The 14668-nt window shown below is 39.7% G+C and overlaps 1 protein-coding gene across 3 annotated transcripts in view; it reads left to right on the top strand.

Annotated features, from left to right (window-relative positions):
* Window positions 1-14668, top strand: part of MSH3 (mutS homolog 3) — a 180944-nt gene that overhangs the window by 69404 nt on the left and 96872 nt on the right. For all 3 annotated transcript variants that reach the window (XM_044266234.1, XM_044266241.1, XM_044266250.1), the window contains exons 11-12: window positions 1067-1151; window positions 3750-3859. In XM_044266234.1, the coding sequence (XP_044122169.1) occupies window positions 1067-1151; window positions 3750-3859 (195 nt within the window). The remainder of the gene's footprint in view (window positions 1-1066; window positions 1152-3749; window positions 3860-14668) is intronic.

The following is a 14668-nucleotide window of genomic DNA, read 5'->3' as shown; positions in this document are numbered from 1 at the left end:
GCAACAAGGTTTTTTTTTTCCAGGGTTCTAGAGCTTCACCTGGGGGAGTCATCTAGAAGTGAAGGCATCTCTCAGTCAGCACTGGCTCTGATTTTAGACTCTGGACTCCTGGATGTAGTTTTGTTTCCATAACTGGCTTGGGAACGTGGATTATATTTAGATCTTATCACAGCCGTGTGAGAAGTATAGTAGTTTATAATGCAAACATTCATGCTTTTCCTCCAAATAGTTTAGTGACTTGACATTATTTTTCTTGCCTTTAAAAATAAGCTTTAAAATCTGTAAGTACTGATAGAAACATAAAGGAAATTGGATTACTGTATTAATAATGCATTGATTAATGTACTTCTTAACATGAAAGATTGCTAAGGACAGAATTGGAATTGTGTGTACACTTATTAATCATCGCAACTCAGTACTCAAGTCTGAAATTTACTGAACTTTAACCTCGTTTGGGATAGTTTTAGGGACAGAGAAACAATTGTTTGAGCTTAAGAAAATATTTTTGCTACTTTTTTAGTTGTATACTCCACTAAAACGTTAGCTCCAATAATGTGTGTTGTTAATTATAGAGTAAATGCCATTTGTTGTATATATCAGAATGTTGATTAAAAGCTGTTAGAGGGTTTATCAAGATGATCTCATGCTGAAGAATAAGGAGGATGTTTTAAAATATCTTGACATATTTTTCTAGCTAATTGCATAGCTTTTCCAGAAGATACCACCACATGCTATGCTGATAATAAAAGACTGTGTTTGGTTCTATTCTTGGTAATGCAAAAAAGAGATACTAGTACCATTTACTTCCTTGTGCTTGTTTATGGTGTGAGACAACTATCTTTTAGCATCAGTCTGTTTAATGACACCATCATCAATGGAATACAGTATCCCAATGAATACTTGTTTTGCTCCTTTTGGTTAGATTTTCCATCAGATAACTCATTTATGTCATAATGGTATTGGAATATTTAGTTTTAGTTTTTAACATTCCTTTATGTACTTATATCATGGCTAAATTGGTTTTAAAACTTTATGTACTTACGGCTCACATTTCATTCTTTTACAGGAATTTTAAACAGTTGTCAGGTGAAATGGAATTTATGACAATTAATGGAACAACATTAAGGAACCTTGAAATCCTACAGAATCAGGTTAGATAAACATAAAGGCTAATTGATTCAAAATGGTTTTGAAAAAAATTTGAAATAAGGTGGCGGTCTGTTCTTAAGAGTGAAGGTGAGAACAAGAATATTATCTTTAGCTGATGACTCTGCCCATTATCTGTTTATTAATTGATAACTGCAGAACCCATTTTTTTGAGAATGAAGTATATGAAATACTTCCCTGGGGGTTACTTTGGAAACTATAGAGCTGTCCTTCTTAATTATTGAAGTGACATTCCCATCCTGATAATTTCTGTAACAAATATGTGTTTGGAAAGGCATCATCTTTCAAAATTAATATAAAGCGGATTTTTTGTCTGTTTTGTTATTTTCTTTTTAATATTTTATTTATGTATTTGACAGAGATCACAAGGAGGCAGAGAGGCAGGCAGAGAGAGAGAGAGAGGAGGAAGCAGGCTCCCCACTGAGCAGAGAGCCCCATGCAGGGCTCGATCCCAGGACCCTGGGATCATGACCTGAGCCGAAGGCAGACGCTTTAGCCCACTGAGCCACCCAGGCACTCCTTGTTATATTTTTTCTACATACCTTTAACTTTTCACTGAAATGTCTTTAGTCTTATTATCCAACATGTAAAACAAGTTACTGTGATACTCAATTAGATTTTAAGATGCATAAATTTCATTTCACAAACTTCCATCATTATTTATTTGCCCTTTATTGATGAATTAGGAAGATAATGGAGACATTAAATTGATTGCTTTCATTTATTAAATTATCACTTAGAGAGAAGATTTTATATAATGTTCATAACACAAAGCCATAGAAATAAAAAGCAGTTCCAAATCATTTGAGTAAGTAGTTGAAAAGCTGAACCATCTGAGTTGAATGGTTTAAATCTCTTCAGAAATATTTATTACTGTTGTAAATTAAAGTAAATGATGAATTTATTTTCCTAACTCCTAGATTTATATATTACTAACTGCTTTCTCTCATTTAGTTTCTCCCTCTCCCAGGCTATCCTTGTATACTAGAGTCAACTCTACTTTAATTCCATAACATTTTGATCTTGTTGTTACATTATCAGGAAATTGAGAATTTTCCCCACAGATCTTTCTCATCAACTCTGTATACATTGCCCAATAGGAAAAGAGTAGTGGAATGAAAAGGACATTTCTTGGATGAAGAAGAGCAAGTAGTCAGACCCTGAAGACACAGGTCCTGGCATTCCTAGCTAGCTTAATTCTGCCGCTTCTTTCCTGTTCAAATCCTATTGCTGTGGAGTCAGCTCTGAAAATAAATTCCTAAGGCAAACATACCCTTAAAAGCTTTTTCATTGTCAGGACTTGGGCCATTATAGAAACAGAAGCTAAGAATTCACATCTTTGGCTTGTCTTTGCACTTGAACTGAACTGGCCTCTGTTACCATGGAGCAGTGGAAGGGGTAATGAGGGTGGGATTGGGTATCAGGGAGAGCAATGAAATAACTGTTTCCCTCCCACCTCTCCCCCTCCCTCTCTTGTCTGAGGCTGGTTCTACAGTGATGCAGGAACTAATTGGAAAATTATTTCCACCCACTGTCCTCTTCTTCGGACTCTTTGCTGTACGTAGGCTAGTGGGGCTCTTGACTCTGAAGAAATGGTGCTGTTGTTGATATGGACCGCCCTTGTCAGTCAGCTCATCCTCAGGGGAGCCTTCTGTGACCTGTGGCTTCTGTGTGTGCTCTGCTTTAAACTGCTAAGGCCTGGCAGCTTTTGTCTTGCCTTAGTTAATTTCTGCCAAGTGACATCTTGTGTTAATTATGTGTTATTTCTCCCACACTTGGATATAAGTACCATAAGGGAGGGACCATGTCTGAATATACCTTTACATCTGAGTACATTGGAGTATTCTGGAAGTACCTGCTTGATGACTTGAAGGAAAACAAAAAAGTTAAAAAAAAGAAAAAAACTTAGGTGAAAGCAATTTTATGTTCCAAATAAGATTTAAACCTATTAATTGACTTTTTGTCATACAGTGAAACCTTGGTTAAAATTACCTACCATCTCTAGTTAAATTTTTTTTAGTCATTCAACTTGGAAGTAGCAGAGCCTAGATCGATAATTTTTTACTGAGGATTTAATAAAGCAGACTAAAATAAAATCTTTCCAGGGTGAATTCCTATAGTGCAGTTCAGTTTTAGGTCCATCTCTGGTACCTTTTACTTGTTCATTGTTTTCATGGGAACATCAGCCCTTAGAACTCAGAGGCCGGGAAGGATACTGAATTGCCAAAGGAAATTAAATTATCTTCACTGTATTTCCCAAGGCAGAAAAGTCTGTACTTTTAAAATGCTTAGGACAAACATATATTTTAAAAGATTTCTGAATATTCTTAGTTAACCCAAAGCACACATAAAACTGTCCCTTTTCTATGCAAATATCAATACTTTCTATCGTGTATGTGTGTTCATGTGCACATGGCGTTCATCAAACATTAAATTAACACCTTTTATGAGTCATACGTTAATGATAGGCGTCAGTAACATTTAAAATTGGGATACATGGACTAATTAAGGCACGTGAGCAACTAGAGTTTGGTACAAATGCAATGTCCAGTTAATAAAACCTTTCTTCTGTTTTTTCTTAGACTGACATGAAAACCAAAGGAAGTTTACTTTGGGTCTTAGACCATACTAAAACTTCATTTGGGAGACGGAAGTTAAAGAAATGGGTGACCCAGCCACTCCTTAAACTAAGGTAAAGGGAATTGTTTTTTGTGTGTTTAATCTGAAATTATATAAAGTGGTGAAATTAAATATGTTAGCCTCTTTAAAACCAAGGTTAGGGGCGCCTGGGTGGCTCAGTGGGTTAAAGCCTCTGCCTTCAGCTCAGGTCATGATCCCAGGGTCCTGGGATCGAGCCCCACGTTGGGCTCTCTGCTCACCAGAGAGCCTGCTTCCCTTCCTCTCTCTCTGCCTCTCTCTCTGCCTGCCTCTCTGCCTGCTTGTGATCTCTGTCTGTTGAATAAATAAATAAAAAAACAAAAACAAACAAACAAAAAAAACCAAGGTTACCATAGTTAAAAGAACAGAATTTTACGGCACCTGGCTGGCTGATTCAGAGGAGTGGGGACTCTTGACCTCGGGGTCATGAGTTCGAGCTCCATGTTGGGTGTAGAGATTACTAAAAATAAATAAAGGGAAAAAAAGGAATTTTAAATTGGAGATTTTATTTCGTATCTGGCAATACACTGTCTAGTATTGTGAGGTTGTTTCCTTTGTCCCCAGGAGTGAGTCGGCTTGCAGATGGGAAGACATGGGTTGTGTCCAGGGAAAGTGAGTTATCAGTCAATTTGGGTCATCCGCAGCACAAGAGAGTAGGGAGGAGAGGGCTCAAGAGCTGGGCCACTTTCTTTTGTGTAGGGCTTTGAAGGCTAGCCTGAATTGGTAGCCAGGCAAAGTTAATCCAAGGAATCTGAACATGGGAGTGCTAGGATCAGAGCTGGGCTTGTATGTGGGATGGAACAAAGTGGTGAGGGGGAGCAAGTTAGCAAGTTCATGAAGAGGTTGAGGGACCTGAGCTAAAGCCAGAATAGTAGGGATCCGAAGGAGGGGTCAGGTATGAGACATTTGGGAAGGTAGATGAGTAAACTAGGAGCACCTAGTTTTGCTGAATCTAAAATGCAGCTTTTTCTGGGCTTGTCTGCTCCTTGCAGTCCTTGGGACTGATGTGGACCCAAGGGCGCTTCGCAGACACTGATGCCTGTGTCTAAACCCTTAGTGAGTGTGACTTAATCGGTCTCCAGGGTGGGCTGGGAATTGGAGTTTTTCAGTGCTCCCCAGATGTTTCTGATACACAGATAAATTTGGAGACTCTGACCTGTCCCTTAGTTGAAGCCCTATGAATGTTTACTGAATGAATGAAGGCCATTATTTATTGCATTCTTACTCTTGTACCACTCTTTAATACTCAAAAGTAGCTTCTGAGATAGGTCCTTGAGATGAGTAAACAGATTCAGAGCTTCAGTAACTTGCTTAATGCTTCACAGCTGGTGGAGTCCAGGTTTAAAAACAGCATTGACTCCAGAGCCAAGCAGGCACTTAACCATTCTGAACCACTTCCTAAAGAGCTAGACCAGAGAACGTGGTGTGCTGTTAGAACTGCTGTGTGTCCGCTCTGTCAGCTGAGTGAGTCAGCCCACTAAGTCCTTGCGTCCTGTGTCCCGTCCTGTGTGCCTGCCTCCCCATGCCATGTTCTCATCTTTGAAATGGTAAACTGCCTCCTCACAGGGTTGCCCTCAGGGGTAAGATGAGACAGGAACCCTAACTACCACTTTTGAGCTCTTTTTTTACATGGCCAGCACTGTATTGGGGGCCTTGTATACATTATAGCTTTTAAAATACACAAGAGCCTCCCTTTTGGCTGCATATTACACTGAGCCAAGTGAATAGTCGTCTTCAGCAAAGGACAGCACATATTGTTGGTGTTAGTAAGAAGCTTAAGACACTATTGTGATGATGATCATTTCCAAACACTGCAGGATTTCTGCAGGTCACTCCAGTTTTTCTATCTTGACCGTAAAGACCTTCAAACAGGGGAAACTGACTGGGTAAAGAAGACATTCTGGAAATGGAAGTACATTTGACCTTTGAACAACCCAGGTCTGAACTGTGCAAGTCCACTTGTATGTGGATTTTTTCTGATACAGAATAGTATCGTAAATGTTTTTCCTTGTGATTTGCATAACCCTTTCTTTCCTGTAGCTAACTTTGTTATGATATGTTATGTATGTATATAATGCATAAAATACGTGTTCATTGGCTATGTTATCAGGCTTCTGATCAGCAATAATTAGTATTAGTATTAGCAATTAAGTTTTGGGGGAGTTAAAAGTTATACTCAGATTTTTGAATGTGGTCTGGGGAACGGCGTCCCTAATACCCACAATGTTCAAGGGTCAACTGTGTCTCCTTGGTTCACTACTGAAAGAATGCCTTGGGGAGTAAAAACAGACAAGATGGCTCTGCAGAAAGCGTGGAAAGACGTCTACCTAAGCAACCATAGCACCTCTTATATTCTTATTTGCTTGGTTAAAATATTCAGCAGAAACAGAGTCAGTAGCAGACTTTTTCATGTAAATTAAAATTTTTATTTCTACTGTTAAATTTGTTTTCTATAACTAGGATTAATTTGAGATAGATTCAGTAGACCATATTGTATGCTTTGTAGGAGCTGAATCATGTAACTCTTGGGATCATACTTTCCCAGGAAGGCTGAAAGAAAATATGCCATGTATAATTTACATATAGTGTTATATTAGTTTCACATGTACAATGTCATGATTCAGCAATTCTATACATTACTCAGTGCGCATCAAGATAAGGGTACTCTTTATCCCCCTTACAAACTATTTTACCTATCTTCCCACCCACCTCCCCTCTGGCAACTACCAGTTTGTTGTCTATATTTAAGAGTTTGTTTTTTTATAAATAGGTCATGTGTTGTGACCTATGCTTTTTATCAGTTCTCCAAGTTTAGGGAAGATTTTTCACTGTAGTTCTCTGTCTTCCTCTTATAAATGAATGTCACATTGGCAAGTCATTCGTCCTAAGACCTTTTAAAGTTAAATTATATTGAATTCATTTGTTGAGGTTCTGTCGCTGAATTCCTTCTGCTGCTTTGAGTTGATATGACCTTGTCAATTTTATATATAAATACCATACATAGTTCTTTGGTTTTGTCTAAAAGCCTTATAATACAAATTCTCTTTGTTAATACTGGAAGAAATGGGAAAAAGAAAACTTTGGGTAGTATGGGATGAGTCTCTAAAATATTGTTTCAGGCAAAATATTAATTTCCAAGGAAGATTTGTTCATCTTGGAAGAAAGATTCAAGTGTTGGTGGTCTACTCTGTGTTTTAAAATAGTAAACAAAAATAAGTTGTGGCTTTACTTTGTGGGTACCTCTTCTGCCTGCATCTTAAATATGGACGTTCCCCCCAGGGCTCTCTCCTGGGACCTCTTCTCACTTTCTGGGCTACATAGGATCCCACCTGGGGTCATGGTTTCTGTAGATCCTGTGCTGATGACTTGGTCACATTATCTGCAGCAGCTCTATGTTCACATCTGCTGGGACATCTCTGCCTCAGAAAATACTCCATTTGAATGCTGAATGAAACAGATGGGAAACAAAGCATGTCCTTTAGTGAGACAGTGACTTCTTGGAAGTGAAGATGTGTGTGTGTATGTGTGTGTGTGTGTGCCCGTCCGTCGCCCACATGTGCATGTATATGTGTACGCACATACAGAGCAGGGTATCATTAACCACAAGACAGAATCTGAGAAGTCAGTCCCTTCCCTTCTAGTGGATGGATTATTTGGTTCAATAGTGAAAACACTGGATTTCTGGCAAGAGGTAGTATTATATGATCTTGCCTTTTCGTAAAATCACTTTTTATGAAAGGAAGGCAGATGAAAGCCTTTTTCATGAAAGGTTTTTTTGTTTATTGAGGGAACTCACTATTTCCAAGCCTCTGGTCTTACCCTTCTCTGTTTCTGTCTGCACTACCAGTTGATTACTTTAAAGCAAATGTCTATCTGATTATCTTGTTCCCTACAGTTTGCAGTTCTCACAACACGCTGAGGTGTCATTTATTTCTGGACCTTTGTACGGTCTGTTTCTTTTGTCTAAAGTGGAAACTTGTACTCTTCTCTGTTTTCATTCTCATGTGCTGCCTGCTTCTTCACAATATTCTTGGCTATCTGCTCATCCTCTGCGTATCCTTTTAATGTGGGTGTTTCAAAGAGCTAAACCTTAGGAGCCAAGCTTTCTTCCTTCCCTAAGCCTCCCCTCACTGCCTCTCCTCTTCTCACTGTCTCCTGCCCCTACCCCTATGAACATACCCGTTCCCGTGACTGTAAATACTAAATGTCAGTGACTCCCAGATTTGTATCTCTAGTCTTTACTCTCTGCTGTTCCCCCAGGCTTATCAGCTTAGGTTCATAAACACATAGGTGTATCACAGACATCTCACACTTCCTGTTCCTCCTTCTGGTTTTCCCATTCCAGGAACCAGCACTTCACCGAACAAGTTGCTTAGACCAGAAACCTGGAAGTTATCCTGGACATTTCCTATTTGACAATCATGTCCAATCTAATACTAAGTCCTGTTGCCTTTAGCTCTAGGATATATCCAGAGTCTGTGTGTGTCTTGCCATCTCCACCACCATCACCCCACCCTGATCTAAACTACATTAGTCCTCACTTGGACAGGTGCAGTATCCTCCTAACTCATTTCTTTTTCAAGATAAAGACTCTCATCCTCTCCCTTCCCTTAAACTCTCCATTAGGCTTATACTTCACGTAAAGTTAAAATTCTCTCTCATGACTCTTCTGTCTTACTCTCCCCTGCATTCATGCATTCATCGTCTTCTGGTCACTCTGGCCTTTCTTTGGTTCCTGAGCAACCCAGAGCTTTTTCTCATCTTGTGGTCTTTGCATTTGGTGGATTTCTACCTAGAGTGTTCTTTATCTCTTCAGTCTTCATGTGCTGACTCCTCTTTTCAGTCTCACCTTTAAAGTATCATTCTTCAGAGAGATTTTCTCTGATTGCCTAATCTTAGTTAAGTTCCTTGTATCATTCTTCATTAACATATAGGAGTTATCATTTTGTTTTGTTTTGTTTTGTTTGTTTTTGTTTGATATTTATCTCCCACTAAATTGTATTTCATTTGTAGCAAACATTCAATAAATATTTATTTTTTAAAAGATTTTATTTATTTATTTGATAGAGAGAGAAGGAACACAAGCAGGGGGGAGTGGGAGAGGGAGAAACAGGCTTCCTGCTGACCAGGAGCCTGATGTGGGACTCGATCCCAGGACCCCGGGATCATGACCTGAGCCGAAGGCAGACGCTTAATGACTGAGCCATCCAGGCGCCCCTCAATAAATATTTATTGAATGGATTATTAAAATAATGAGTCACTCAGGACCTGACTCAGCTGTCTCCTTTTTTTCCTTTTTTCCTCATAGAAAATTAACTCACCTCAATTTTGTTCAGCCCCTTATCCTTCCATCACTAACCCACACAGAATGAATTGGGGGCTTCTAGTGCTTTGAATATAATAGATGATCAAGAAATTAAGAGTAAATGAATCCATTTGACAATCTTAGAGTTCTAAGTGGGTTTTGAAAATAAAGGCACTCCTCTGTCAGAGTTTATTTTTCTAAGAAAAATCCCTTGTTTTAGTGGAACAGTTGCTTGGTCAGGAATGATAACATTAACACTTAACAGTGGCAGAAATTGTTTGGCTGTGTCTTGCATTCTCATCAACTCTTAGTGGAACTAGTAGTAAATAGAAGTTCCTTGGCATGAGTCACATGACTTAGTTAACTAAAGCCAGGTTGAGTGATGGGATGGGGCCATCTTGCCACCTTAGCCATAGCTGGTTTTAAGTATTGTATAGAAGTTTATTTATTGTTTATTGAGGTAAGAATGCCTTGGGGCATTCTCACAACTCTGAACACATCTGAACTGGAATGTTTTTACTTAGAAATATTTGAAATTAGAAATTGAATTCAATTAGAAATTAAAATTAGAAAAATTATAAATACACTGTGATTTTCCTATGACTCTTTAAGGCCATGCCTATATAATTTAAATTTCATAATGGGCAGATTAGATAGTGTATTAGTTTGCTGGGAGTAAAAAAAGTATCGCAAACTGGATAGCTTAAACAACACACATTTGTCTCACAGCTCTTCTCAGAGAGAGAAGCTGTTCTGTGCCTTGCTCCTAGCTTTTGGTGGTTTGCTGGCAGTCTTTGGTATCACTTGGCTGCTAGATGCTTCTCTCTTCTGTCTGCTTTCACATTCACATGGTATTCTTCTTGTGTGCATATCTATTTACATGACAGTCTTTCAGTAAGGTTGTAATCGTATAGGATTGGGGGCCTCCCATATTCCAGTATGACCTTGTCTTAACTAATTACATCTATAATTACCCTGATTCCAACTAAGGTCAAAGTCTGAGACACAGGGGTTAGGACTTCACCATGTATTTTTTGTTCATACCATTCAACCCATAACAGGTATGCTCAATAATTTCATCTTTTCTCCTTTTTGGTGCAAACAGATTGAATATATTCATCTCTTGGATGGAAACAAGTATTTTGATTATCATTTAAATGTGTTACACATTTATTCAACATCTGAAGTGATGTTGTAAAGAACCCTGAATTTTTTAAGTTGCAAACATTCTGTAATTTTGTGCCTGAAGTACAGTACTCTGAAAAATCATCATTGGTCTTATTTTTGAAAAGCACTCTGGTCTGTATCTGTTCAGGTGAAGGTATTTATACAAAATGTTAGGCTCATTTTAGGGATCAGAAAGAGACATTTGTATGTGGGAAAGAAAGAGTAAGGAAAATCTTTAGGTAGAAAGGACAGAGGTCCAGATCTAAAGGTTGAGGAGAGAAAAGTAGCCGTGGTGGGAAGGGAGAGGGCTGAGGGCTTCGAGGTAAGATGTGTTACTCTAAGTGGGCTGTGTGTGGGAGTGGACAGAAAATGGCAGCACAGAAAACTGATGTCCGTGTTGCATTTTTTGAGTCTGTGATATGTCTATTAATTCTTCCAACTATCCTCAGAGATAGTTATTATTTCATTTTGTAGGTGTGGAATATTGAGACCAGGTTATTTATCCAAGATAATCCAGCTAGCACATAGGGCCCATCTAGAAGCATACTTAGGGAGTTATTAGGACTTGACCTCTAGTTTTTCTTGTTTTGTTTTGTTTTGTTTTGACACAGAGAGAGAGAGCACAAGTAGACAGAGCAGCAGGCAGAGGGAGAGGGAGAAGCAGCCTCTCCACTGAGCAGGGAGCCCGATGTGGGGCTCGATCCCAGGACCCCCCAGGGTCATGACCTGAGCCAAAGGCAGCCACTTAACCATCTGAGCCACCAAGTGCCCCATTGACCTCTGGTTCTGCTTCCCTCATCCAGTGGTGTCACTTGTACAAGTTATGAATTTTGCTACACCCTCTATTTCTTTACCTGTAAAGTGGGAGTTCTAATACCTAGTTCACAGGGTTGTTGTGAGGACCAAATGAGACAGTATATAGAAAGAGTTGCTCTGGTTCCTAGCATCACTTATGTGGTTCAGGAAAATAGCTGTGGTCTTTATAATTGATTATAATTTGTCATCAAAAAATTGCAAGCAGGGGCACCTGGGTGGCTCAGTGGGTTAAGCCTCTGCCTTCAGCTCAGGTCATGATCTCGGGGTCCTGGGATCTGCTCGGCGGGGAGCCTGCTTCCTCCTCTCTCTCTGCCTACTTGTGATCTCTGTCTGTCAAATAAATAAATACAAATCTTTAAAAAAAATTGGAAGCAACCTAGTTATTAATAGGGGAGTAGAAAAATAAATCATTATCTAGCCTTACATTAGGGTATGCTAACAGCAGTTAAAATAAAGACAGGGGTCAGGTGACCCAGCTGGAGGCTTTCTGTGTTAACTGGGTGGAGGCTGGGGGCCACTGTCAGGTGTCCCGCCTCTGTCTGGTCAGATCTCCTGAGTCTAGTCCATACTTGTGTTATACATTTCGCCTGTAGCTGCAGTCAGGACTGTGAGGAGAATTTGCAAGGGGTGAGTAGGTAGTGTCTTTGTCAGTCCCCTCTCAGAATGATGCATCCGTTAGCAAATGAGCTCTGTCATTTTGTGTGGTTGGGCTTGGATCACAACCTTTCTCATTTATTTAATGCTCTAAGCCTCACTCTGTCCTGGGACCTTAGGAAACCCAGCCTCATGTTCTGACTGACTCAGAACATGTTAACACTGAAGGTCATGCATTGGTTAGAGAAACTGTCTTCTCAACAGCAAAAAAACAAAAACAAAAACAAAAACAAAAAAAACAAACCACCACACAGTTTTATAGCTCTAATAGTGGAAATGGATTTCTTCTTTATCTTCTTTGCATAAACAGTCCAAGGTGTTGCCATATTGAGGATGAGCTGGAACTCCTCAAAAAGGCATTTAGGAACTCCACAGGCTATTCAGTCTTAAACATGTGATTTCTGAGGTCAGCCTGGGCATTGACATCCAGCCAGAGGAAAGGGACAGAGCATGGAGGACATATTTTTGGCTTACCAGGTCTTGTAGTGGCAAATATCATTTTTGCTTACATGTCCTTGACTAGAACTCACTCTGATGGTCTCACTTAACTGCAGGGGAGGTTGACAAAAGTTTGTCAAGGAAGAAGAAGACATATGTAATGAATACCTAGCAGTCTATTGCCAGAGATGGGCTATTTTTCCTTCAACTTTGTATTGTTGTTTCAACTGTGTTGTACTTTTTTTTTTATACAGTTAAATGATGAACTTATTTAAATTTCTGAATGGGCAACACCTTTACATAGTTGCAGAGCTTAAAAATGGAAAAAGAGAGGTGCCTGGGTAGCTCAGCTGGTAAGCATCTGGCTTTGGCTTAGGTCATGATCCCAGTGTCCTGGAGTTGTGATACCGGTGTCTGATGTCCTAGGTTCATGATCCCAGCATCCTAGGACGGAGCCTTGCTTCGGGGATCCCTGCTGAGTGGGGAATCTGCTTCTCCCTCTCCCTCTGCCCGTCCCCCAGCTCGTGTTCTCTCCCTCTCTCTCAAAGAAATAAAAAAATCTTAAAAAAAGCAAAAAGATATATATTGAAATGTTTGTCTCTCATCCCTGACCCACATCTGCTTATTTCCTATTAGATAATCATGGTTATTATTTTCTTGTGTATCTTTCCAGAGACTTTCTGTTTTACTTTTTTATTTTCACTTTTTAAGAGTTTATTTATTTGGCAGAGAGAGACACAGCAAGAGGAGGAACACAAGCAAGGGGATTGGGAGAGGGAGAAGCACGCTTCCTACTGGGCAGAGAGCCCTATGCAGGCCTCAGTCCCAGAACCTGGGATGATGACCTGAGCCGAAGGCAGCTGCTTAATGACTGAACCACCCAGGCACCCCAAAACTTTCAGTATTAAAAAATAAACAATAAATAGGAATATATAGTCCTCCATCCCTTTTTACATGGATGGGGCATAATATACACAATACTCTTTGCTTGTTTCCCTTAATAGTATAAGATAGTTACATTAAATTTTGTATTACTATCTCAGTGACAAGGCATTCCTACTGTCAAGGAATTTCTAATCTAATTTGGTCCAGGTATAATCTAGTGAGCAGGAGATGCAGATAGGGAAAGCTTTCGTACCTAAGATAAAATTCTTACCCGTTACATGCTGTATAGCTCAGTAGCACAATTAGAGCAAATGAAGAATACTTTTTAAATTCAAATTAATTTTTAGAAAACTTCTTTTTTTTTTAAAAGATTTAATTTATTTATTTGACAGAGAGAGATCACAAGTAGGAAGAGAGGCAGGCAGAGAGAGAGGAGAAAGCAGGCTCCCTGCTGAGCAGAAAGCCCGATGCGGGACTCGATCCCAGGACCCTGAGATCATGACCTGAGCCGAAGGCAGCGGCTTAACCCACTGAGCCACCCAGATGCCCCAATTTTTAGAAAACTTTAAATAGTATTAAGCATGTTAAAGTAGAATTAAGCATGCTAAGGTTATTCTTGGTATTTAAATCACATAAATCATTGAAATTAGCAAAACTGAAAATTGTTCGTGTTAGGAAATAGATCCCTGACTATTGATTACATTTTTGTGTAATTTTTCTAAAGCACTAAGTACATTCTAGTGATAGTTCATTCTCTTGAATAATTAAATGACTTTTATTTTGGTAAACTCATATGTTTGGAGTATTAATGATTTATTTCTAATTCATAACTCTGGCCTAAATAACAGAGTAATAAAATGTATGTATTTCTTCCCTGTACCATTTAGTTTGTATTAACAGAACTAAATGCCATTTTTTTTTTTAAAGATTTTTTTATTTATTTATCTGACAGAGAGAAATCACAAGTAGGCAGAGAGGCAGGCAGAGAGAGAGAAGGGGAAGCAGGCTCCCTGCTGAGCAGAGAGCCCGACGCGGGACTCGATCCCAGGACTCTGAGATCATGACCTGAGCCGAAGGCAGCGGCTTAACCCACTGAGCCACCCAGGCGCCCCACTAAATGCCATTTTAAACTCTCCAGAACTTGTTGCCCTGAACTACATCAGGAGGCCCTCTTTATTCTTTGTGGTTTGCCATGTGCCATGAACCTGCCAACACAGTGTTCACCTTTGGTGACTGTGGTTTTCCTCAGCCCAGTGAGACACAGTCCTGCTTACAGATAGGAATGAAGAGCAGTAGGTGGTGCATAGCTGAGAACCAAGATTGGTTGGTATTGCCCCTGCCTCTCACCACATGAATGTATGAGCAGAAACTGATGCTGCCAAGAAAAAAGTGACCCCAAGCACCCCTTATCCAAGCGTCTGCCCTGACTTAGTGCCTATGGAGGAGCCAGTGTCTCTTGGCTTAGATACAGGAGTCTGCCGCTGGCCTCTGCTTTGTTCTGTAGTAAGCAGGCCTCCAGGGAAGTCTAAACTGGTTCGAGTGACCAGCAGGAAAGGGAAGCTTTCCTTTGTGCTGAGG

Source organism: Neovison vison, chromosome 1 (assembly GCF_020171115.1).
Source record: "Neovison vison isolate M4711 chromosome 1, ASM_NN_V1, whole genome shotgun sequence".
Classification (NCBI taxonomy): domain Eukaryota; kingdom Metazoa; phylum Chordata; class Mammalia; order Carnivora; family Mustelidae; genus Neogale; species Neogale vison.
This window is presented reverse-complemented; position numbering and strand designations above follow the sequence as displayed.